The 25,953-nt window shown below is 47.6% G+C and overlaps 6 protein-coding genes across 6 annotated transcripts; 3 read left to right on the forward strand and 3 right to left on the reverse strand.

The window, feature by feature from the left end:
• Positions 1-412: 412 nt before the first annotated feature.
• On the reverse strand, positions 413-4,070 carry K441DRAFT_668932 (uncharacterized protein). Its single transcript, XM_067650071.1, has 3 exons — positions 3,263-4,070; positions 2,612-3,210; positions 413-2,561 (listed from the first exon to the last, which is right to left on the reverse strand). Exons 1-3 carry the CDS (start codon positions 3,731-3,733, stop codon positions 611-613), a joined length of 3,021 nt encoding a protein of 1,006 aa, XP_067498033.1. The 5' UTR covers positions 3,734-4,070; the 3' UTR covers positions 413-610.
• Positions 4,071-8,879: 4,809 nt separating this feature from the next.
• On the reverse strand, positions 8,880-10,561 carry K441DRAFT_668933 (uncharacterized protein). The gene has a single exon (XM_067650072.1). The coding sequence runs from the start codon at positions 10,318-10,320 to the stop codon at positions 9,328-9,330; it is 993 nt and encodes a 330-aa protein (XP_067498034.1). The 5' UTR covers positions 10,321-10,561; the 3' UTR covers positions 8,880-9,327.
• A 620-nt stretch (positions 10,562-11,181) lies between these two features.
• Positions 11,182-12,543, forward strand: K441DRAFT_668934 (uncharacterized protein). The gene is made up of 2 exons (XM_067650073.1): positions 11,182-11,570; positions 11,834-12,543. Exons 1-2 carry the CDS (start codon positions 11,514-11,516, stop codon positions 12,191-12,193), a joined length of 417 nt encoding a protein of 138 aa, XP_067498035.1. The 5' UTR covers positions 11,182-11,513; the 3' UTR covers positions 12,194-12,543.
• Positions 12,544-12,789: 246 nt separating this feature from the next.
• Positions 12,790-13,979, reverse strand: K441DRAFT_668937 (uncharacterized protein). The gene is made up of 2 exons (XM_067650074.1): positions 13,002-13,979; positions 12,790-12,927 (listed from the first exon to the last, which is right to left on the reverse strand). The coding sequence occupies exon 1, from the start codon at positions 13,645-13,647 to the stop codon at positions 13,165-13,167; it is 483 nt and encodes a 160-aa protein (XP_067498036.1). The 5' UTR covers positions 13,648-13,979; the 3' UTR covers positions 12,790-12,927; positions 13,002-13,164.
• A 2,024-nt stretch (positions 13,980-16,003) lies between these two features.
• Positions 16,004-17,569, forward strand: K441DRAFT_738189 (uncharacterized protein; the record flags this gene model as incomplete). Its single annotated transcript, XM_067654332.1, has 4 exons — positions 16,004-16,517; positions 16,653-17,188; positions 17,290-17,386; positions 17,446-17,569. The coding sequence occupies 4 exons, from the start codon at positions 16,004-16,006 to the stop codon at positions 17,508-17,510; spliced, it is 1,212 nt and encodes a 403-aa protein (XP_067498037.1). The 3' UTR covers positions 17,511-17,569.
• Positions 17,570-22,125: 4,556 nt separating this feature from the next.
• Positions 22,126-25,609, forward strand: K441DRAFT_621044 (uncharacterized protein). Its single transcript, XM_067645956.1, has 6 exons — positions 22,126-22,574; positions 22,629-22,679; positions 22,728-22,923; positions 22,989-23,458; positions 23,509-25,314; positions 25,367-25,609. The coding sequence occupies exons 1-6, from the start codon at positions 22,299-22,301 to the stop codon at positions 25,469-25,471; spliced, it is 2,904 nt and encodes a 967-aa protein (XP_067498038.1). The 5' UTR covers positions 22,126-22,298; the 3' UTR covers positions 25,472-25,609.
• The last annotated feature ends 344 nt before the right edge of the window (positions 25,610-25,953 follow it).

A 25,953-nucleotide genomic window follows, 5' to 3' on the forward strand; every position in this document is an offset into this window, starting at 1 on the left:
GGCTCGACCGGGTGGCTCGACCGGGTGGCTCGACTGGGTGGCTGGCTCGACTGGGTGGCTAAGACCTTATGGTAGACCCACCCTTTAGCGTGGTAAGACCGACCTCTCCCCGCCGTGTGATGCGCCATAACCGGAGGCTTTTTTTTTCAGCTCATGTTGGAAATGAGCGACTTTTCATTGACAAGGGATACACACGACTCGACAGAACGTACCCCTTCCTCTGACTCGATCTAAAACGCCACAGTAATACAGCTGCTCAGAGGTAAAGCCAAAATTTTACCAGAAAGGTGTTTGTTTCAGTTTGCGGGAAGGTCCATGCGGACGATCCAAGAGGTGCGAGAAAGACGCAAACAAGCATCCTCCCCTCCTCAACTTCAGCCGCACCAACAAAGCACCATTGAAATCTTGAACAATATGTATTCTCATATCCACCCCCAGATCCCAACTGGGGTTCGGCTTTCCAATAGGCATTACAACTTCCTATGTTCAAAAAGTCCAAAAAAATAAGGAATCAGAGAGTAGAAGATCCGCTATCATCATGGAGTAATAGATCCATCATCTTATCAACAGCCCGCTGAAGCCCTCACACCGCTCTCATCGATTCATACAATCACCTGCTCCCTTCTGCCGATGTTGGCGTCAACATCGCCGCACCTGTACTCACGCTCCTTTTACTCCACCCCCAAAACCCGCCGCCACCACCACCTCCACTCGACACCGGCTGCGGCGACGGCGTAACCGCGACCCTACTCGAAAAAAACCCACCACCGCCACTTCCCCCACTCTCACTCGGACTCGTCTTGTGCCCCGGGCTGCCCCCCGCGCTCGGCGTCATGACCCCCAGCATCCTCCGCATACCCTCAAACCGCGCCTTCAGCTCCTCAAGCTCCTGCCGCGCAACCGCCTCCGCCGTCTTCGCATTCACCAGCTCGAGCAGCAACGCCTCGCTGTCCGCGGGGGCATGATTCTCCGTCGCCAGCACCGCCTGCGTCGCCAGACTAGACGAGCGCTTCGCGAACTGCTGCTGCTTGACCGATCCCGATCTGCAGAGCTTGAACTCGCGCAGCCCTGTCGCCGTGCTGACGGAGCTGGCCGCCGTGTCCGCCGTGTCGGAGCGGCTGAGGCTGGGCGGCGTCTCCGGAGAGTTATCGGCAGACCACTGCAGGGAGGGCTTGCGGGCGTTTTGGCGGAGTTCCTGGATCGTCTTCTCCAGCCGCTGCTTCTCGACGTACGATTCTTGCAGCCGGTGCCGCGTCTCGCGGATCGTATCCTGGGCGGAGGAGAGCTCGGTGTCGCGCTCCGTTAGTTGGCGCGAGAGGGCTTGCGAGCGGGTTGTTTCGAGGTGCAGCTGCTCCTTTGAGCGCGCGAGGGAGTCGCGGAGGAACTCTTTGGTTTCGAAGCTGGATGATTTGCGGTTGTGCAGCTGCTGCGGCGCGAACCGCATATCTAAAGTGTCCACCATCTCTAGAACATCGTCTGGGAGTACGAGTTTAGAGGATGCGGCGTCAGCCATGAGAGAAGCGATTGGTGTTGTTTGGCGACGGGCATCACGGCTGGTACTACTACTTGATGTGTCGGTAGATTTGATACGATCAACCAATGAGCGGACGACGCGGTGATCTTCGCGTCGTTCCTCTCGCTCCTTCTGTAATTCTGCGGCAAGGGCTGATTGTTCACGCTGCATTTGGCTGATTGCAGTCAGGAGGTCTTCGATTTGGCTATGTAAGTCTTTGTCTTTATTTGACACGGGCATTCTGAGGGCAGAGGCCATCGACTCCGTGTTCGATTTGATGGAGAAAGCGTCGGCAGACGACTCTCTTGATGCGCTTGTTATTTCGGTCAAGGCTGTGCTGGCGATGCTCGTCGTGCTCTCCGATCCAGCTTCTATTGAATTCAAAGTGGATGCAAGACTCTGTTTAGACGGTGTCCTCCGCAGAAAACTGACAGGTCTTGAAGGGGCAGATAGTCCAGGGCTAAGCGAGGCAGACTTCGTGGTTGAGTTGGATGGAGCCCATAGCCGGCCAAGGAACGACGAAGCAGTCCTCTGTACACCAGGGAAAAAGCTAGTCCCCGCTCCACTATCATCCTTTTGGGCTTCCTTAAAGCTAGCTTCCAAACTTTGGAGGCTATCTCTTGTCACAACACTAGTAAAACTGACAAAATCGTTGACAAGCTCATCCGCAGACTTTGCGTTCCGTCCGTAGGGATCCCATAATGCCCGTGACAAAAGGAGCTGCATTACCTCTTCGAACTCGTTCGACGCCAAGATCTTCTTCTCGTTTCGCCGCATGATGGAAAGTGCCACACNCATGATAGTCTCGGATGCACCCTCAGCGAATATAACATCGTAAATCCGGAAAAGCATTGGCAATGGACAAGTAACCGCAAAAAATGACAAGAACCACTGGGACAAGTATGCGGCTTCCACTTGAAGGGAGTCAAGATGAGCGGCCAGCTTCGGCATATGTTGATGTAACAATCGTTGAAACTGATAGATCCGGAGGTGTAGCCCGGAAAGATCGGGCAGGAAGCATGATCGTAAATCGTAGTCTTCCATGAGCCTACAGGATAATTAGTTGTATCCATCATAAATCAAGTTTTGGGAGCATACCGGACAAGAACGCAAAAAGCTTCCTTATCGCCCATCTGCATTAGAAGCGGTCCCACTAGAAAGCCCAACCCCTGACAATACCCAATCTTATGGTCATATAGACTGAAGCATTTCAATACCCGTCCCATCATCTTCTGTCCTTCACCGTCTGAATCCCTGAACATTTCAACGCCCGGAAAACTTCGTCCGATATCTTTACTGATTATATTTTCGTACGGACTCGACTCCCCACACAGCTTCTCGTACTGGTCCTCAATTAAACGATCGCGAGCGCCTGTCATACTCTGCCAGACTACACCGCGCAACGGAGCCGGTATTCCACCTCTTATCTTATTCAGTGTTAGAGTCGGAAGGCGCTGCACGGTCTGTGGGTAATCCCTGACTAGAGCTGCCCAGAATTCGAGCTCAGTCATCGGCGGGGGAGAAGGTAGGAGGGAAAATCGGACGGAAGAGGGGTCTTCTTCTTCGACTAGTCGCTTGAGTTGGTGTATTGACGGTGGACGTGATTGACTCCTAGTTCGGGCTTTCAGCCCCGATTTTGGGTCTGTTGCAAGGGCATTATTTTCTTGCTCTAGACGAGCGAGAAGTAAAGCCATCGACTACATATATTAGTTGAGGAGTTCAATACAAGTGTGTTATAAAACATTATACCTCATCGGACCCTTCTTCTCGGGGTTCCTGTTCCTCTGTCTTCTCCAACTCTTCCCAGTCCACCTGGGCGCTTCGTTCAGAGCTGTTGCTGTTGCTCCTCGGTCGGTCCGGCGTGGTAGGCGTCTGGATGTGGAGTTCCCCGGATGAAGACACAGAGGGGCCATCGAAATCAACTACCGAGTTACTCTCTTCACCCTCACCTTGGAATTCCTGCTCTCTATTTAATCCTCGCACAATATCCAGCGATGATGGTCGAGATGATATCCTATTCTCCACAATAGTTATCTCTGCTTGCGGAAACGTTGTGGTGGCATCCTCTTCCCTCTCTGTTGTCTGGCCCGCATCAGACTCTGATAGACTGACTGTTACCATCGAGTCCGTTGGGAGAGGTTGACTGTCGACATGTGTTCGTGGAGATCGTCTGACCGCATCTGCGGCCGTATGCTCGTTTTCCACATTTTCGATAGCCATGGTAGTTGCACCTATGGCAATAGCATCTGGAGGGTGCGTTCCAGAATAGAATGTGGCGGTATTCGACGAGTGAGGCTTGACAGCTGTAAGAAACGCTCGCCCTTCTTGTTAGGATTTCTACAACGGGAAAAGACTCTTCAGGTCCTGTTTCAGGTGCAAACGATACTGCGGCGTTGGTGTTTCAAAGGAGTGTAAAGCCTTGGAGATGCCGCGTGACACGCGCCGAACGAGTGAGGCACGCTTTCACCAAAAAGCAGAATATCAATGAGTGACTAAACATCAAAACAATACACAGGGAGTCGTGTATGAGCTTGAGGGGGCGGTGGTGGGAGGAGAGGCCGACAAGCAGTTGAGTTTAGCTTATCAACTTCAGGAGGCCCTGTAGCCCTTGGCGCAATTCTGCATTCAGGCAAGGATCACCAATCGACCCGCGCAATCAACCGCGTTACCCTTTTGTCCACACTCTCATAGGAGAGAAGGAGATGTGCTAAATTTCTTTGATGTTTCCTTGAAACACGACTATTTCGTGTAGTCTTCGCGGACAGGGTGAAACTTCAAGCTAGGCTGCATGCAGCTGCAGGCCCCGATGTCGTACCTGCCAAGGCTGTTAGAACTGGGCGCTTCGAACGATTAGTACCCTCATTGTGATTCGTAAACTCTACGTCTGCTTTAAGCTGTAGAGCCAAGGCGTTCCAAGATGAATCTCTGTCCCCAGACAATGACGGCATCTTGGATACTGCGGACTCCAACCTATACCATTTGCTAAATTTCAAGAAACGACGGTCCTAATGCATAGGCAGCGCCTTTTCAAGAGACTAGCATGTCAGTTTAAACGCTAACGCATACTCTTCTCTTTTCTCATTCGAGCTTCGTAAACACCTCTTACGGCTTGTTGTCGACTTGATGACGATTGAACAAGTCCAGCCATCAATTCCGACTAGTTGAATGAAAGCTCGTCTTGATATTTATAACCAATTTTTAAGCTCTTCCAGCATCATGCAGCTGAAAGACACAATCCCATGCAAAATTTTACATCTTTGCTATTTATATTTCTCTACTCGCGTCCGGCGTCCAAAATTGCTCGTCGCTAACTAAATTGAAGCTCTAATTAACCATAAATTGGCCTAAATTTCTATAGGTATTCCGTTCTCGGTGACCTTGCATCGAGCCAGCTACATTAACCTTTTAACAAGAACTTCCGAGGCTATTTCTAGTGATCCGCTTACTCACCACCGCACACGCGCGACTTAGGGCCCACATAACATCGCGAAAGTTCATGTTCATTTGGAAATTATTCAGAAGCTATGTGCGACACACAGTCATCTAATATATCGCGTCCTAAGTAAAATCTTACCGCCGTTTTCGCTACGCGCCTAAGCCTTCGCCATGCAATGTAAGCTCCTTGCAGGATTGGGGGCGGGACCTCGGGAGATGCCTTGCTAATGCTGCAGGTAAGATAAAGCTGAGATGCATATTGTGGGGATCGTGATGCTTTGGGTCAACCACACCAGGAAAAGAGAAACGTTGACAACCCTCCACACAAAATTTTGGTGCTTTGCCTAATAGAGTCACACTTACTAAATTAATTGAGGTGAGTTTTCTCTTTCCGTTTCTCCGTTTCTGGGTTAACCTCCGGTTCTACAAATGGGAACGAATGCAGGCCCCTAGCGTCTCCTTCGTCAGCATAACATCGATAGTCCCAAACGCCACGTCGCGGTCAGACTTGATCCCGCCTCCAGAAAGTCTAGAGACTAGAAATAGAGAAATCTGGATTTACATTCGAATGCCTAAAAAATGGAGAAGGCACCCGGACATTCCAAGCATCTCTAAGCAAATAGGACAGCCATAACAACTCAGCTCACTCAAGAAAAACTCTCACATCCGCTCTCCAAGCTTCTTTAAGAAAATCTTGAAATCCATCCTATCACGCCAAAATAAAGCTCAGTATCGCTATCATCACCGCAGCGCTTGCCGCTCTTACTCATGCCGCTCCAGCTGCTGATCCGGCTCCACCGCTCTCCCAGAGGGCTTCGCACCCATCACTCGCGATGAAATTCTGAGACGATTGGCTGAGCCAGCGGATTCCCTTCAGAAACGCACTATATAAGGGGTACGTCTTTAACACTGTTTCCAGTGCCACCATCATAGAACCAGTCTAGTTAAAATCACTTTTACGAGCAGATCTTCTGCACCGGATCAAAGTAGAGCGGAACCTGCGGGTACAAGATCTAACCTGTCTGCTATACCGATGACTGCAGTACTGCATCTGGAATTGCCGCGTACTGTGTCATCCTCACCTCGCTGTGGCTTCGCAACCTTGGTTCCTTCGGCCCGATTCCGGCGCTACAGTGCTTATTTCTAAATACGTAATAGCCTTAACCAATTTAACCATTGAAACGGATCGGATGCTAACCAGGTTTTCTGCCTTATAGCAACGGTGGCCGCAATGAAGCTGTTGGCAGCATCAGCTATCCAGGTTCTGGTGACTTCAACTATGAGGACTGGTTGGGATCTCAGATCACGAGCTTTTTGGTTGACGCTAATTAAGACGCGCAATTAACATTTCATCCCGTTGGCGCCCTCAAACTCCGTTTGCTTTTGCGTTCCCTCAAAAATGAAATCATTTCATTAGGAGATGACGAGGCAGAAATGGTGACGTACGCGTTCTCGTAGTAGTCCGCCATGTTTGAAGACTCGATCTCCCAGTCGCTTTCACTGTTTTATATTATACAGAGCGAATCTATCCGCTGGATTTGGAGCCTGCGGGAAACTTGGATAGCATCTTGAAATGTCTTCGGCAAGTCTTTCCAATCGATACCATTTTTCGTATCCTCGATTATTTCTTTGGTCGTCTAGAGAGGTTAGTGATCGCTCCAGCGATAAGACAGGCCGGTGTATTTGCCGTAAGCAATATTAGGCTCGACTAGTTTAATCTTATCTGGGTCGTGGAGTCTAGTACTCAGTACCCGTCTAGGAAAAGCCGTATGGAGAGGCCACTTGCATTTCTGGTGCGACTGATCATTTTGCTTGATAAATTGAAATCATCCGTCTGAGTCTGAATGCGAAGAATAGTTTTGAAGATTGCCGGGTAATGGAAGAACGGCAGTTTTTGCGTCTGTCATACTCATTAACGACTATGTTGATGAAAATCCCGTAAATCATAATAGTATGGCAATGTACTTGAAGGCATGTAAAAGTGAAACGCTGCTATGAGTCGAAATGCTCTTAGGCTTTGCTTTGAATTTATGCCTGCAGCTTTCACATTTGTAGCGCAACCCTGTCGTACGTGAGACTAGAGCGTTAGCATCGGACGGACGATATGGATATCCGGTGCAAAGTGCAAGACCACCTTGCACAGCAAGTTGCAGAAGTTGAAGCCAGCCAGTGATGCCTCGAGGGCTTTCGAAAAGGCACACCGAAGGACGAGCTCCGTGGCTTGGGGCCGGCCATGCATCGGCGTACTCTGAGGATGTTCACGAGGGCCAAGATTGTTACAGATGTTGCAAGTCATTATTGGATTGTTGATGTGGAGGATGATTTGGCTAGGCGGAAGCGCTAAGTGTCAATGCTACTAGAATGATACCTAGACAAGTGTGTTAAAGCGAGTGCGACTCATGTGAGACTTAAAGAGGCTATATAATAGCATCGAATGCTGTAGTTAATATCTTAATCGTGGTACAGACGAGATATCATCAGGGCTGAATGCTGTGAATTTTGCGTGTCTCGTCATGGCAGAAGCAGCATAATCGTCGTAGACTCACAGAGTGCGACTCAACCGTTCGTCTTACTTTGGAATATTCTTAGCTTACGCCTGGATTTATGTGGGGGCTTAGAACAACCCGCCAAAGGTTAAAAACTAAGGCCTCAATATATAAATAACAGCATAGCCTACCCAGGGCCCTAAACTCCTGAGTAGCATAGACTTTTCTAAGTAGGACGAAAATAGCTACTAGAAAGTGGCTAATGGAAGCAGGACCTTTAGAAGGAGGTAACTCCTACTAGACTCCTAGTAAATAGACAGTAGTGAGCAAAAGGACAGAAATAAACTATAAAAAGTACAGGGGCAGGCGTTAGGACTCTTTTACCGTTTTCTTTACCGTTTTCCTACTGTTTTAATACCACCTAATAGTTGTCGTAGCCTAGTATTTTACTAGGAAACGGTAAACCTCTAGTTTAGATATTTATAAACTACTAGGACATAGCTACTAGTACATGTTAAGCTGCCTAGAAAGGATTCATGTATATAGAACTATAGCGCCATAGCCTAGAGGCTGCATGCGCAGTATTGTACGTAGTACAATACAATGGATATAAAAATAAAAATAAAAAAGCATAGACTTTTATATGCCATTTAAATCCATATTACTACCTATATCTAGATCCTACTACTTATAATAAGCTCAACGCATGTATTATAGATACATACTATGGCCCTAGGAGCTTATGCATAGAGCGGGAGAACCTTTCGGTTTGTGCGGGGGCGGCAGAACCAGGCCTACACCGTGGGTGTAGACACCGATAAATCCTTCAGAGAAAAGGGCCTAAACTAGGAAAGGTGATGCACCTGGAGTAACTTCATAATGCATAAATCATTGTACCTTTACTATATATATTATTTAATAAACGGTAATCATTTTCAGGTACGTATCAAGAGCTTGTGGCAAGGACCTGAAATTCTATCTCCCTCGTACCTCGTATTATTATTTTTTCATTGATAACTCTGTTGATTGAAGAGGGCTCTAGAAGCTCTCTATATACATAAGGTAGGTCCAGGCAATGGAAACAAATATCATAGGCAACTGAGACAAAATAGGTAACAGAAACAGGTGGTGAGACATAGGGTACTAGGCATCAAAGACAGTAGTAAGACGGTGGTAAAGAAATCCGATTCAGGTCAACATTAAGTAATGAGTAAAAAGTAATGAAACCTTGCAGCAGTATTCGCTGAATCTATAATTGGGTATGAAAGGAAAACAGGTAACAAAAATAATATAATACTCGCAGCCGTCTCGGGAGTCTAAATGTTTGACAATTAAAATAGCCTCCCCCAGCTATATTAGGGAGATCGAAGTTTTTTAGAATGTCAATATTATCGAGGCTCTCTTGTCTTACGCTGTCAAGATTAGATGAACATACACCTATCATTGGCTTTACTAATTTCTAATGAAGACTGAATGATAAATGACAGCATATTGTCGAACAAGACATAAGAGTGGTCAACCACCGCTGAATGGCGTCTAGGCTCCACAATCAGAGCCCACAAACCGCGAAGCACAACCACACCCATAACCACAGTCCACTTTCTCTTATCGAACCGGAAACAAGATAATTTCTTAGCCTGGATAAATCTCGTCCGTCGAAACCGCCTCAAAGAATAAGATCAACTGTACGGTAATAAAACGTCTCACTTATATGGGCGCCTTACGCACGAGGACAAGCTTCGTTCTCTGCGCGATCCTGCACACTCTAACCCCTTCATCTAAACATCTTTACCCCACGCCTGCAATCTAGTTTATCCCCTACCAAATATCCAGGACTACCGCTAATGGAACCATAGTACGTGCCGCATTTTCTCAATATAGCGAACGCTGCATTTATGACTGAAAGAATTTCACAGCAAAAGACGGATCTATAATATCTCCGTTGATCTGTCTGCTGTTATGTCGGGCAGTTATGCCTTCATAGTGTTTTCTTACTAACACATTACTGAAACTTCCGCCAATATTTCCGTTCAGTTGGTAAGAATTGTCAACTGAGCAGACATTTGAATAAGTAGTAAGAGACCGCTTGTTGGGGAATCCGATATGTTGATTTTGTTCAAGCGGAATGATTGTTGGGCTGCGGATCCCCGAGCTATGGGTTGGAATGCTATAGGTGGATCCATTGCTTGCATCAAAATGGGTTTCGAAGTTGGCTAAAGCCTGAGGTTCCGGAGCTCTCGACAGCAGACCAGAGCTGCCTCCCTCTCCACAAGGAGCCCTATTTGATATATTGCCATGAGAAACTTGCATAGAAGCCAAGTTTTCTGTCACATCCGCTATCTGATCCTGGATTTTGGCTATCTCAGATAAAATATCAGGAAAATTCTGAAGTGCCTTGTCGATCTGGTCGACTTTCCTTCTGACTATCGGCAATTCTTCAGCCGTTCCATTGCGAATCTCCAATAAAAAGGCGCCATACGTGCTGACGATGCACAGGGTCAAGGTGGACTTCTTGTCATTCAGGGAAGCAAAGCCTTTATGCATTTCACGCTCATGGTAATTGTTGAAAACTGCCTTCAGATACATCGTCTTCGATTTCCGCCCTGACCCAGAAACAATTCCATCGAGTATTCTCTGCAGTCTCTTAGCTTCCACAAGGATATTGTCCAGCTGATTCTCAACGCTAGGTGTGTGAAAAGTCTCGGTGGCTTTCACGAGCTGGGCGGTTTCGATCAACTGTTGGACCTGCTCTAATTGTCGGCGATAACGGTTCGACTTTCCATGCACTAGTCTGTAGATATCGTGAAGTGACGCAATAATCATGACGCAGTAATCGGTGAGCTGTGATGCGCTGGCAAGAACTCCAAGAACCTCGAGACCAGACATTTTCTGAGCCGCTGCTTTCGGAGATAACCTCGTCTCTGTCAGGTGGACAAAGTAAAAAATAAAAAAAGCTCTTGCAGGTAATAGACTTCTGGGCATCAAAGAAGGACAGGGGCTAGCATATTCTTGATAAAGTTGACCGAGCTTTTGCTGAACTTAGAAACCGCTGCCGAAGTTGGATGCGCCTTTCAATTTGTCCTTCTAACTCGAATCACCGATGGGTTGCGATAAAGGCCCAATATACTGTATCAGACGAAGAAACAAGGCAAATAATTCATCCAATCTCGCACAGCATCAAGCAAGATGCAACTAGACTATGTGGTGACACATGGCCGGGCGAAGATCAAAATCCTTGAAGGCTTTTAAGGCAAACACCAACAAAGTTGAACGTGGCAAGGCAACGGGTCAGCCATGGCCAAAGCCTGCATGATTTTGACGATTGAGTGTAATAATCCGTTGGGTTGGGAATTAGGGGGCAGTCTAGGGTTCGGCTCCGCGCACGGGCCGCCTTGCCTATTCAGAGATTTAATAGTTTGTACTGCCGTTATACTCGCGTGTAACTCATTATCCTGCATGACGCCTTATTGGTCGCTGAGTAATAGCAATACTTTAAACTCTCGCAATGAAAATAGACATAATGGGGCTTGGTTATTTCTGATGGACAGGGCTCGTGAGTACTGATGATCGAACCACCCAATTTGTAATCATTTTGTTGCTGCACGTTTTTGCCTGAAAACGCCACAAACGTATGAAAGGCACACCTTACCTCTGTGACATAGAAGACCCGGCATGACGTCTTGTAGACAGCCAAAACGGTGTATGATTTTTTTAAAAAAAAAGGGTTTTTTTTTTTAAAAGGCACACCCGGAGCTCACCGATGGACACCGATAGTCGCGCGAGGCAAACAAGCCCGAACTACCACAACGTCGTGGAAGATTGCAATAGGAGAAGCTGCAAGATCGCGGGAACACAGATATGCCAGCGCGATACGCTATCGCGATACCGAGCCCGGTTGCCTTCTTGAAAAGGACGAGCTGGGGTAACCCATGGTAAATATGACCCTTAACAATGATGAGGCTCGAAAAGGTGCGTGGTAAGTGATAGATTAAATAGATAGATTGGAAATTCGGAAACCGTCAGTAAACCCAAAGCACCTTCATCAGATTAACAGATATCTACCTATAGCAGAAGTTGAAATGAGCTCAAGCTCACCGTCGAACAAGCTTCAGAAGAAGAGCGGGAAGCCTCAACCGGTGAGCCTGCCCCACTCCGAAGGTCCCCTGGTCCTATAGCATCCGCCCCTCAGGGCAGATTTCGCCTAGCGTTCAACCTTGGTACTCTGTACCTTCTCAAATCGAAAGCTACCCGTCACGACTCCGTTCTTGTGCATCAAAAGTCAAGGCGATTTTCATACCTGAATGCAGCTTCTTTTACTTCCTTGTTGCCGTTATCTATTTGCAGAAAATGGAATGCGCCTTGCTCCTATAGATTCCTTCGCTAACAATTCTGTTTCAAGGCTGCCATGAATACGGGCTCTGCAAGAACGGCTCCACCAAGCTCCAGTGCGACAACCGACAGGCCCCAACCTCGGAGCACGACGGACAAGCCCCAACAAACCCAACCCAGTCCGCAAGCGGGCCAAGCCAATAACGATAAGCAAGTGTGGACAGGATGTGAATCTCATGGCGAATCGGACCTCCACAACGGGAATAATATCTACGGGACCGTAGATGGTACGATTTCTGGCACACAGACCTTCTCCGGAACAAAATCCTTTGACAATAGCAAGACTCACAACGGCAATAATATTGGGCTAAAAGCCCCAAATTATCACGGCAAACCTCCCCCCCAGCAATTCTTCCAGCCACCTTCCTAGACGTAAACGAATGTTAGTTTCTGCTCTTAGTGCACGTGGTATATCACATGCATTGATATGTCGCTGGGAGACACTTCGGAGATGCTATTTCCATTGCAGTGTTAACATTTCAGACCAATGGAGATTTGTGTCGCCAACAAGGCTGAGAAGCTCGAGAACAGTGACGGAAATGTCTGGGCATATAGCGAAAATGTGCTGCAACCACACATGGCGTGTACATTACAAGAGGTGATTGCCCTGTAAACAGTTAATACAAGACGGTTTTTTATTTTCACAGCAAGTGATAATATTTGGAACGTGCCGACTAGAGCGCACAAGAGCAAGACAGGCCTTCAACATCTGTATTATGATTAATAGAGCCTCAGGTCTATACCGTATGACCGAATTCTACCTACAGCCGCAGATCCTGATGTACTACAATGCACAAAAAGCGCTTATATTGAGCGGTGAAGGCCTGAGAAGTTGTTGAGCCAGACGTGCCTATTTAGCTAAAGAAGGCGACGAGGCTAAAAATAGGCCTATTAATTAGAATCCTATCATATATTTATAAGGGCGTCGTGATGCCCTCTCGCCCTACACATTCAGCCGTCTTCCATCTTTGTGCCAGGCGACCATGAGGGTGCTCCTAACACTCACTTTATATGTCGAGACCTGTCCGATAATATGCGCGATATCGAGAGTTCAATTTTAAATAAGATCAAACTTGGTATTCGCAGATATGACCGCGGGTAAAGGTGAGGGATTCATAACAGTATATTAAAGAGGTGTAGAAAGAGATAACGTATAAAGTTCTAACGTTCTTATTCAGTGAACCACCCATTCTATGATCCAACACCGGAATAAATACGGATAAACAGCGTCTATAGCATCACCAACCTCTCCGGTGCATCGGCGACAGGTCATCTGCACCGGGAATGGTGCCTCGTTCCCACTTCTAGCTACATCAGGAACATGGCCGCCGAAACAACCATTTACGGTAAGAGTTCTCTAAACTTCGAGCCTCGAGGCCGATCACGACGCGAACCTAAATAGCAGCAAGCACAACAACAACAACTTGCAACTATCATCGTCGCCCTCGCCGTCATCGTCCGGGCGTGGCCTAAATCGCTCTCGAGGTATTTGAGTATGCCCGTCAGGCCAGACTTGGTGCTGCCGAGTTTGCGGAACAGGTACGCGTTGCCAAGATGGGTATTGCGGAGGTCGTTGTCGGTAGGATAAGCCTGGCGGGGGTGGAGGGTGCATATGAGGTTCAAATGGTCTGGAGGGGGAGTAGTGGTTGGCCATCGGACGAAATTGCTGGCCTGGTACACCCAAGCAGGTACTACACACGAAAACATTTGTGATATTATACGTGCTGCTGACGTGGTTGGTGCCATGTCTCCCGTCGATCCTACAGCTGGCACCGGCGCTCGAGCGGTAGAAGAAGTCGGAATTGTTGTGTGTATTGTTTCCATTGTGGACGCGGGAGTTCCCATGGGCACTCACACCAGACCAACTGTGGGGAGGGTTGTGGGAATACGACCCTGCGTACGGTAAAGAGGAAAAGTGAGCCATTTTTTAGTTTAAGCTAACAAGCTTTCGATAAGCAAATGAACACTTCAAAAATTAAAGAGAACAACGAAGGGGAATATCAACAATTTGGAGACAAACGATGTTGTCCAGCCCCAAGGTGGCTGGATGGAACACGAATGAGATGCTGCACGATGTTTCATTTTGTAAATATATTATGAGGACAGGCACACCGGTTGCACAGCAGTACTTCAGGCTACCACGTATAAAACATGACTTCGGAGTCCCTCAGGCTTGAAGGCAGAGTTGGAGTAGTTATGTAAGAGTCTCTGCTGCTAAACCATACTCGACTTCTCTTTGGCAAATCCTGTTCGAACTATTCAAGACCAAAATTTCCACCAGAAGTGTAAATCTCAATATGGGTGCAGAGGTCCGTGCTTAGAGGTCCGATGCCCCTGTTTTAATTATGCTAACCATGGCGTAGATATCTTCACTGTTAACAGACCCAGGGGACGAGCCCGAGAACACTTGCCAGGTTTACCGCGATAGAAGAGGTTTTCTAGTCTATATAGGTCCCTCGATGTCAGCAGGTACGCGGTGGTTGGAAGAAATATCAGTGACGGGAACGTTAAAGGCTACCTTGACCTCACTGACTCTTGGAAGGATACGATGAAAACACAAGATACACACACTTTCGTGGAATGCCAATATACTCTGCACCTGAGAACACGCAATTCCTATGGGTGGAAAATGCAGCTTTCGATAATGGAAAGATGTTTAATGGTAACGTTGGACTTCAATGCGAAGCAGGTTTCAGTTGTTGGTGGATGAGAAACACAGTTTCGAATCAGGCTCGGATGCACAATGGTAACGCGAGAGACACGTTGTTCTTCTGGGCCTAGGTGCCTAATTCTAGATATAGAGTAGTCAGCAAATATTACTGGGAAATAACTCTTCTTTGAGCTTTCCCCCTCGTGCACAGTTGGATCTTCAGAAACATGCAGTTTAAAGACTGAAAGGGGAAGTGAAGGAAAGAGAGCCAGCAACTTGTTTCGGCCACAGGCAGCTCTTATCACGTCAAATGGGGCTGAGACGGTCGGAAGTAGCCGGACTTACCATATTGGCACTAGTAAATTCACCTAGCAAGGCTCAGCGCAGCCTTGTGGGAGTAGCCACACCGGTCACGTATCATACAATAGATTAAAGTGTTGAAAGCTGTTCGTATAGATATGCAAAGGATACTAATATAAATTTTCTTGCTTTGGTTCTCAGTGTTGGCAATTTTCAAGTCTAGGTCAGATCATTACTGCACATTTCGTTCAGCCTCAAGTGAATATCCTAAACAGCAAGACAGCCGTACAAGGCACCGACCCATACCAGTACTGTCTTTGATTTCTAATATGCCGTAATTTTTTTTCCCTCAGGTTTGAAGGTTTGATACGCGTCTATCAAACTCCACTTTGCTTTTTTGGAAGATAACAGACACGCAGAGGATAATTTGTACCTGGCAATAGTAGTGTAGAAACATATACAGGCTTGGGATGGGACACAAGAACCAAGCAAAGCACTGACTGACACTAAAAATGTTCACAGTGCGGATCATTCAGGCCTGGGTATCCATTGCAGTGTTGTCCCGGGTGGAATACGGTCATACGAGGACCCGACTCAAATCTTCCTTTGTGTGATTCGAATAGGAGTAACATAGCAAGAGTCGAGATCTTTTCGTTGAAAACCATCTGGTTAATACGAACAGTGTGGTCGAAAGGACAAAGACGTAGTCCTTGTCTCTCTTTATAGCGTTGGTCTTAATTAATGTTCCCCTTGACTTTGTTAACAATGTTTTCATATTCCTTTCCAATCACTAAGGCCTAGTAAACACAGTAGTTTACCACCATAAAATTCATGTTCGCTTTGTGAGAATTAAACGGATACTGTTATAGGTGTTCTAAGAGTGAAAGGATTGTATCACTCTCGCTAAGATATAGGAGAAAGTGAAACTTTGCGGCGAGACTTGGAAGTCTTGGGAGAGCAGGTGAATTTTCGAGCGTCGGAGGTTTAATATCTTGCAAACGTCAACATTACTCCCGTAATCTGACATTCCTCTCACACCGTACTCAGTCCCCCACTTGACATAAATACATCCTTTAAAAGAAAGCTCCCCCAGTTACTTCGACTTCACTGGACCCCCCTGGAGTGATAGCTTTCGCTGTTAATAGTTTGACACGTCTTTGGTATTAGATTTTTCCACTCTCAACAACGCGTCCACCTGAACGCACCTCGTAATCCGTGTCTAGTTCAGAAATGCCTCACACTCCTAAAGCCACACGGGGCTCACAGACTCCTCCCAGAAAGCCAGTCAAGCCGCGAGATCCAGCTAAGAAATCGACGGCAATCCCCATGGCTAGTCTCCATCTCAACTCACAAAATACGGCGAATAGTAGCGCTCGACCCACACCGAACTCGCATAAGTGGCGCGCAACCGGAAAGCTTCATACTACACTGATCCAATCTCGCGCTGGTGAGGATGGCGATGTATCCAAGGGTTCTACTGAGGCCTCCGTTGGCAACAAGCGCAAGCGCACTCCTGATAGCGCCTCAGCCACATCAAGGTCGGCCTGGCCCAAGGCCAAGCAGCCAGCCGCTGAGCATTCAGCCTCCACGGACTCCACGTTAAGCGGCGAGGAAGACGAACCTCTCTTCATTGTCTTAGACGAAGAAGATACTCTGGTTGGCGAGGAATCTGCCATTGACAATGAAATTACCCTTATCGACCCAGAAGGCAATGAACAAGCTGGAGACGAAACCCCTGATAGGGGTAAGAGCAAATCCCCCAAGATCCAACCAAAGCGGGTGAGACATTAATAAACCGCTCACGCACCATCCTTCCACCAGAAGGTCCAATGGGCTGCACGTGCTGAGATTCAATTCGACACTGACTACTTCGATCCAGAGAAGTATCAGGTCTGGTTCGTGCTTGGACGTTTTGTGAAGGGCCAGGATGGTAGATATTATGATCAGCAGGAAATGCTCGTCATGAAGGTCATGGACATCTCTAAAGACCGGAAGACAGGCAAGCCGAAAATGATTCCAGTCTCTATTAAGCTTCATCCGCCCAAGAACTGGGACGACAAGCGGACCATTCACCGGCCGAGTATTGACCGCTCCCAGAAGCTTCGCCGCATCACAGAGACCCGTCAACGAGAGAGGAAGACTCCTTATGAGCAGGAAGAGCGAGAGTTCATCGCCAGTCAGATGAGGCAAGAGAAAAAGCCTTCTATAAAGCTCTTAACAGCTAACTTCAACCAGAAGTTTCAGGGAAAGCCCGTCGGAAACTATCATAAGCCTCGTGAAGAACGGACTAAGGCCTTAATCTCTATCGAGTATAGTCGTAATAGGCACTCGTATAACGCTGGCCTCCCGCGCTTCGTAGACGCCCATAGTGGCGGGTTTGCAGGGGGATGGGTGTGGGGTGATGCCGGTGCGGGTGTAAGTTGGAGATGTGAAAGCGAACGGAGATGGGAGGAGTAGTCAGACCCAACCTAATGGCAAAGACTTCAAGGCCTGAAGTACCGGCTCCAACGATTCAGGGAGTCGATAGAAGGGCTCTAATGTATCAACTACGGGAGCCAATGGAGAAAGAGAACTGGTCTAGATATAAGGACTGTATGACACGGTTCCTTATTGGTATGTATACGATCCCTATAGCTACTTAGGATAAAAGCTTACCAACTTTTACTTAACAGCTCGAATTAACCAAGAGGAACTATCCCAAGTCATAGATCCCATCCTATTTGTGGATGAACGCTAGAGGCGCCTCCACAACTAGTTGGTCGCTGCTATTCTGCACAATGCGCATATCGCCCCTCCGGAACCCGAGGAGGAAAGGGGGAAAGAGGATTTGGAGAAGGATACGACGGTTGATTCATAGCCGCTTTGTTCTTTGGATGAGCTGTCAACCAAGCTTGTGCAGATCGTGGCTGATTGAATAGATCCTGTTTCGAGTGGGGCTTATCTCAGGACTGGCTTATTGCATGGATCTGCTTCATGTCTTTAGTGATACCCTTAATGAAGGAATTTGTTACGTGATGTTGGCTGTCCGGAATATAACTGCTTCGGTGAATGAATGTAAAGAAGCCACAAGCAATCGTGATCACTTATTTGTTGTTTTCAATACCTGTCCAGCGCCTCCCTGAATAACGCAAGGCATGTACTCGCACATAAGACTAGATCCTCAAGAACACTCTAAACACATTATTTATTTTATTTTAATGGAAACCCACTAACGCCTCTGAAACGAAATTACACGAGTCATATATCCTAAATAATCTCGAGGACACAAAGCACCAGATGGAGACGTAATATAGGCATAGAAGAGACCTTAGGATGGTATCAAAAAATTATGACATATCTCCGATACCTAAATCTCGCGACTGCAACCGACTAGAAAAGACGGCAGAGGCCAGCATCCTTCCGTAATGCCTCCTATCCAGAGCACGCTCTTATTGTATTATACAAGTAACAGCACCAACTAGCGCAAGCGCCGAGGCATTAACATGGCCTCGATCACTCAAAGCTCCCTCCAACTTCGAGACAGTACTTTCGAAAATCAAACACAAATCAACGTGCTAGCCAGACAAATCAGGCACATGCTAGGGGTGGCATCCGGATCAGTGCCGATCATATCCGCCCCTACCACCTCGTCCGCTGTACCCACCTCGTCCGCTGTACCCACCTCGCCCACCTCGCCCACCACCGTACCCTCCATTCCTGTCTTGATAACCACCACGTTCGTCATGTCTCCTGCCCCCACCATTGTACGAGTCGACTCCTTGTCCGCCTTGATATCCACCTTGCGAATTCCCGCCGTAGCCACCGCCGCCATAACCTCCGCCATAGCCATATCCGCCACCGTTCGTTGGAGGCGGTGGGCCACCCCGTCCGAACTGTCCCGGAGGCGGCGGCATCCAGCCACCTGCAGCCGCAACATGCGGAGGCGGAGGCAGTCCTCTACCAGCACCAGGAACGAAATTGGGGTTAAGGTGAGCTGCAAAGGGATTCGCATAGTTGATTGGATTGCCTCCACCGCCATTGTAACCGCCTCCGTTGCGGCCACCACGGCCTTGATGGCCGCCGTTTCGGTCGTCATTAAGCGGTACACCGCCGTAGGAGCGACCGGAGCGGTTTGCGCGGCTGCGGGTCGCGGCAATATCGCCCGAGTCTAAGGCTTTAGTCGGCATCGTTACGCCCCGTAGAAGCATAGACTTGTGAGTATGAGTTGCCAGTGGCATTTCGTAGTTGACACTAGGACAATGTTAAGTAAAGTGACTAAGGATCGGTTTATATGAATGGTGAACTTGAGATAAGCTTACCTGATAGATTGATCATCTTCAATATCTGGCATTTTCTTAGAGTCCAGCGGGAACGAGAGCTTGCTTTGGGGTATATAGGAGTCGTTCTTCTCGACTTTGCCGCTAAGGCCGCCGCTGTTCTTAGGGTTAAGCTTATGAGTTGTCTCCGCAGCTTTCTTGGAATAGAAGGCGGCAGCAACTTCTTCGTAAAGAGGATGATTAGTTGAGAACATAAGGACGTCTTTGCCCGTTTCGTTTCTCGCGTGCTCCTCGGGTGTTAGTAAAGGATACTTCCTATTCATTGCATCAAGGAGCCTCTTCTCATCGATAAATGGGAGAAGAGCGACACCCTGCCAAGCAAATTTCTTGCCGTTTAGGTCGAGTTCGAAATCTTCAGGATAGAAGTCGAGGATGTCACTATCCGGATCCGACATCAATCCTCGGAACGCTTCAGGAATGGCGTGATTTGAGGCTGCTGGAAGAACACCCATGAGCTGTTCATAAGGTTTGAAAGGTTTCCCTTTTTCAAACTCGATCTTCATATTGCCCATGTCGACAAAATCAGCGGCAAAAGGGGCATAGTGGTAAGGATAATACCAGACCCAGGAAGGACATCCCTGCATATAGTATAGTAAAACCCAGCAGAGACCCTCCACATAGGCTTTGCCCACCTGATGGCGATATTCGAGATCATGAGGTGAGACCTTAAACTTTTGTTCATAGTACCTGTCGGCATACCCTTCCTCCCATAAGCGCACAGTGTCGGGTGGGGGTGCATCCGGATCCTCTTTGGGTGTCCCTCCTCTATTGGGTGTGCTACGTCCAGGAGTACCGCTATCAGAATCCTCGATTAGTTCTGCCTTGCGTTTGCCCAGTACTGACGGAGGCTCAGTGCTGTTGTCTCCAGGGGTAGCAGTGGCTGCATCACCATCATCTTCGCCCTCAGCATTACCCTCAGTAACTTGGGGCGTATCTTCAGCGCCACTAGATTTTCGTCCTAAAAGTTGACTCTTCAGTGCAGCCGCTGCACTCTTGTTTGCTTGATTTGCTTGAAATAGGGCTTTGCGATTAACGAACATATCGTGAGTGATTTGTCTTACTTCGTTTGATTGGGCATCTTTTGGGTCGAAGAAAGGGACGTTTGCATATGTGCTGGTATCTTCTTTGACGCGTTTATAACTGTGCATAGGCGTGCCAGGGTCACTATGAGTAGCACCATTGTGTCCGTCAGAGTTTCGGCTTTCTCTACGCTCCTTTTCCAGTCTTCTTCTCTTCGCGTTTGCTCTTTGTCGTTCGTCATTCTGACGACGGCGTCTAAAAATGGCATCTTCTTGTTTCGCCAAACCTGATAGGATATACTGAGCTCTTTCGAGGTCAACATGTCCATCTTTCGTGACATAACCTCCCATAATTGGAATGTTGTCTTTCCAGATTGCAATTAGGGTATCGATCCCTTGTTCTCGGATATCAAGACTAGGAAGATGTGGCAAGAAATCGTTTCCAACGAAGAAGCACATAAAAACCCAGTCATCCAAAGCTCGTTCAAGATCAAATCTGAATGGTTGGTCTGGTATATAAAGTTCTGCTTCCAGGTATTCCCGGAGAATTGAGACATGAAGCCAGATGAAAGGCTTTAACGGTGGTTCGTTCTGCTTCTCATCAAACTCTCCCTGCTTTTTCTTGGCCTCGCCAGTACATTCCTGGGCGACATGGCCAGCCTGTCCACACATTGGGCAAGTTTTGACCTTACCTGATTCAAAGAAGACGTCCTCACGGAGGACTCGGAAATGGGGCTCATGCGTAGCCAGACCTAACATGATCAAGTCGGCATCTAGACCATAGATGACATGTCTCGTATTTGGGTCATGCTCTGGAGATCTGCGTTGAGAGCGGATGAAATTCATGATCTTATGCTCTCCTTCTCCTGGGACAGAAGCATCGGAGATGATCACTTTCATTCTTTCCCATGCCGGATCCTCATTGAGCTTATATGCGCACCAGTATCGTAAGCTTTCGGCCAGAAGGTGCATAAAAGGTGTGCCGGGTGTGATTGCGTTGCTATCCCATGTCTTTTTGACGATAGCTTCATGGATCTCGGTATCAACACCGCCCTTTTTTGATTTCAACATCTTTAAAAATTCAGCCTTATCTTCGTCTTTCTCTTTGGCCTCTTGTGCGGAGCGAAATCGACGGGAGCGTTGCTGGTTCATTTTAGCACGAGGGGCGACGCCATCTGCAGGGCTTTGTTAGCGGAATTGAAGTATTAGGTGGTATAGTTGTGAAGAGTTGGCAAATAGAAAATTAGCCGTACCCCCCTCAACGACGTATTATTGTAGTTTAAAACTGCAGCCGTCCTCAGGGGAGCGTCTTTTCCAAACAGATGCCGAATCTGTAGTGATTTAACATACCAACAGCGATCATAAGCAATTTCCTTGGTCGCACCATTCTGACCACTCTTTCAGTGTATTCAAAGATAGCCAACATCATCTCTTCCTCGGTCTCGGGAGCGGGTCTATCTTCGGGGTGGGAGCAAGGGTGAACAATGCCGTTCATATCGAGATAAAGGTTGTCGAACTCCTCGCCATTCGGATTCGGACCGCGTGTATCCATAGGTATCTTCTCGCCATTGATCTCAACCTGTTGTTCTTCAACAACTTGAGAGATGATCTTGGGGTACTTTTGTGAGAGCCATCGGAAGAGGGCGGGAACACCCATGATGCTGGTTTAATTGATCCGTTTGTTATCTTAGGCTGTTCTTTGGTCACTGGCGCAAACTGGTCTTGTGTGCGGCGAATCTCACTGCTCGGGAAATAGAATGGGAGAGTTATCTGTCAAGTACTTGATGAGTTCACCATAGCAGCTGTAGATCCTACAATGTCGCGAAGATTTGCTCTTTCACAGCTTCGGCGACTGTGATGGATGGTGTTGAAAGGATGAAGTCTCAGACATCTCGGTTTCGAAAGTCTGGGTCGCGTTGCGACAATAAATTACCATGACTCAGCATCACCCCGAAATATTTCCGGTAAACTCCATTGGCCTTACATTTCGGTGGTGATGTGTTCTAAACTACCACTACTTCAGGAAGCTTCAGACCGATGATCCCTTGAACCCGTTCTATTGCACAGGCAATGCTTTTACGGTTAAATATACCTTCTACTTTCAATCTTGTGTCTTCGACCTGGATTCCTTCCTCTCCGTCCACGCTCATTATGAAATCCTAAATCGATTTACCTCCCCAAGGCGCAACAATGCTGCGAATGTTGGAAGCTCAGGCGCCAGCTAAGCAGACCGCGACAGATACAATCGCTACTCTAAGCAGTCGGCTTGCTAGTGCAACGCTGCTGGAAGACCGTCGAGCAGCTATACTGGGTCTCCGAAGCTTCGCGAAAGAGTATCCTGCATCCGTAGCATCAGGGTCTCTTCGCGGTCTGATCAGCTGTTTAACAAAGGATGCCGAAGATGTGGACACAATCAAAGTTGTATTAGAGACGCTTTTGATGCTTTTTAACCCCCATGAGCAGAGTGTATGGCTCTAAGAAGTCAAGGCTACAGAAATCTTTATGCTAACGGGTGTCTAGCCAGAGGCCTCCGACGAAATTGCCTTATGGCTAGCAGATGAGTTTACGCAGGTCAGTATATATCTAGTTGTCTTTTAGCATGTACTGAGCTTATGGTAGCGTCAAGATAACATAACTATTCTTCTCGACCTGTTAGAATCCCACAATTTTTACTCTCGACTCTATTCTTTGCAATTAATACAGGCAATATCAAGCGCAAGACCGGAGAGGACACAGGAATGTGTTTTGACTGCTCCGCTTGGTACAACCAGACTCGTTGCGACGCTGGATGATCCACGAGATGCCATACGGAATGGTGAGGCTTATCCCGCTCCCACTCTTATACATATAGGATGGCTAACATACAGATTTATCTTACAGCTGGTTTGATTATATTGAACGAGCTTTCTGAGTCCTCGTCAGAACTTCAGAAGCTTTTTGTATTCGAGAATGCCTTTGAAAGAATATTCAACCTCGTACAAGCCGAAGGGTCTCTAAATCAGGGCGGGATTGTTGTCCAAGACTGCCTCTCACTTTTGGCAAATCTTGTCCGGTATAATGCCTCAAACCAAACCACATTCCGGGAGACTGGAGGTGTCGCGAGGTTTGCAGGACTTCTCCCAGGAGGACAGAAGAGCAAAAAGCCGAAGGCTGCTACTGAAGAAGATGAATGGACGAGTCCTCAGAAGGACAAGAACATCTGGGGACTGTTGGCAATACTTCGGATGTTTCTTGTGAAGGGAAGCACAAGCACTCTACCCAACCAAAATGCATTCCAGAAACATGGACTTTTGCAGCAAGCTTTGAACATTGCGTTTGACAAATCGACTACTATTCCCATTAAAGTGGAAGTAAGTATTGTATTGGTTTTGTATAGTCAACATTAGCTGACCGATTTAAGGCTTTGTATACCTGTGCCGACATGATCAGAGGAAATGCCCGACTTCAAGAAGGATTTGCCCAACTTCAAGTTGTCCCTATAATCGAACCCAGCACTACTCCCAATGGCGAGTCAATACCAAATGGCGTCTCTAGAGTCTATGTTATTGATGCCCTGCTTGACCTTGCCTTGAGCCCGGCGTCCAACGAGTTGTTTGACGCGCGATTCGCTGCTTGCGAATGTATTAAGGCATATTTCTACAATCATGTCCGAATTCGGCTCCATTTTCTCAAAAGAGCAATCGATGGACACCTCTCTGGCCAGGATGAGACTGCTAATGTACTCACAACACTGATCGCCGGCCCGCAGGGTTCTCAGACAATTGATCCATATCGAACATGGTTTGCGGCTACCCTAGTATTTCATCTTCTCTACGAAGATCGCGATACAAAAAGTATGTTAATGCAAGTCGCGGAAGGTGATGCAGAGAGTGGAGAGGAGGTGGTCACTTGCATCCAAGCTTTGACCGGTAATCTAATAGCTAGCTTGCAAGTCGGAGAAGATGAAAGAGTGTCCATTGGTTATCTTATGCTACTTTGCGGATGGTTGTTTGAGGATGCCAATGCTGTCAATGACTTTCTGGGGGAGGGTAGCAGTTTACAGAGCCTGGTGCAAGCAGCTTCTAAGCCCGGAAACGAACAAATAGTCCTCAGAGGGCTTTGTGCCGCGCTACTTGGGGTCATTTACGAATTTTCTACCAAAGACTCACCCATTCCTCGCCGTGAGCTGCAACCTATTCTTACAACACGCCTCGGACGTGAGCGATATCTCGATGCAATCGCGCAATTACGACAACACCATCTAATACGAGATTTTGAAGTTCTTCCTCATGACACCTCATCAGCGCATGGAGGTCTGCCAGAAGTATACTTTGACGCAACCTTCATCGATTTTCTAAAGGATAATTTCAGTCGGCTATCACGAACTATCGATCGTGATCCCGGTCTTGAAATCCATCAATCGCACGACGGTATCGACCGTGACCTCGTGGACTCTCTGCGTGGCCAGCTAGACGAAAAAATCCAAGCGCTTGAAAAAGCCCAGGCAGAACTACTCAGGATGGAACAAAAGCTCAATCAAGAGCAGGCGGATCACCGAAGGACCCAAGAATCGTCTATCACTCAAGTCAACACGATCAAGAGAATCAACGAGGATCTCCACAAGCATCACGACGCAGATGTCAAGAAGCTGGACCGGGAGCACCGAGCAACAATGCTTGATCTGGAAAACAAACATAGCCTCCAGGTCACTGCTCTAAACAACAAACTTCTACAGACTCAGAAGGAGACCGCCGTTGCCGTTGCAAAGACTCGACAGGAGTATGAGGAGAAGCTTCACGAGGTGAACAGAGCCAGAAGCGAAGTGGAACGTCGACTGAGCCAGGCCCATGAAGAGCGCAAAGAAGCTCTCGAAAGTATCAGAGGCTTCGAGCAAACTACTCGCCGGACAAAGGAGGAGATCGCTATAGTACGGCAGACTATCAGCACCCTTGAAGACACGCTTAGGAAGAGCGAAGCTCAGATCAATGAACTCAAAGAGGAACGGACGGGTCTGCAAGAGACTATTGAGAAGCAGAAAGCGGAGAACAGGCAGCTCAGAACCGAAATACAAGATCAGACTTGGAAGGTCAAAGACGCAGAGGAGAAGCTGAAAAAAGCAGAAGCGGCTGTGAAGGAGAAGGAAGAGGCGAGGAGTGCGGTACAGACGGAACTTGATGACTTGTTTGTTGTGCTCGGGGATTTGGAGGAGAGGAGGACGCGGGACAAGGTGAGTTTCAAATTCTGACCGGTTGATCAATTTGGCAGCTAATCAGGTACAGCAACGGCTCAAAGCGCTTGGGGAGGAGATATCCGATGCTGAAGATGATCAAGAAGATGAGGAGGGTGAAGATGAAGACGAGGATGAGGGTGAGAAGCTCGACTGATAATCTAGTTGGCAATCGCAGCTTTTTAGCGTGACACTTCGTAGATACCATATCTTTTTCAGGATCTATAGAAATGATGGCGGTGAAGCTTAATTAATTTTCAGAGGCAAGGATACCATTCAGAGCCCAAGTCACGTGCACTAGCTATAGTACTTTCTCGGTGAATGCTAATTTGCAAAGTCAAACTTATCTTCCTTAGATGGCCCATCGGGATCTACACCCGATATTGTTCATTGTGCTAACTAGCGCTTTGATCTCATTCCGCCATTTGATGACGTATCTAGAGAATTAGAGAAGTTAATCCATAGATACAACTCTGCTACCCTTTTCTCTACCACTCTAACTAACGGGCCCACCTTTCCAAGTGACAGTCCCATGAGGCTCGCCTGCCATTCAGCGAAACACGACCGTGTATAAGACGATCCTCACTTCTGCAGCTTCAAGACTTCCAACCAAACACAAAATCAGTTACAACGAATTGT

This window comes from Cenococcum geophilum, assembly GCF_001692895.1.
Source record: "Cenococcum geophilum 1.58 unplaced genomic scaffold K441scaffold_66, whole genome shotgun sequence".
NCBI classification, from domain to species: domain Eukaryota; kingdom Fungi; phylum Ascomycota; class Dothideomycetes; order Gloniales; family Gloniaceae; genus Cenococcum; species Cenococcum geophilum.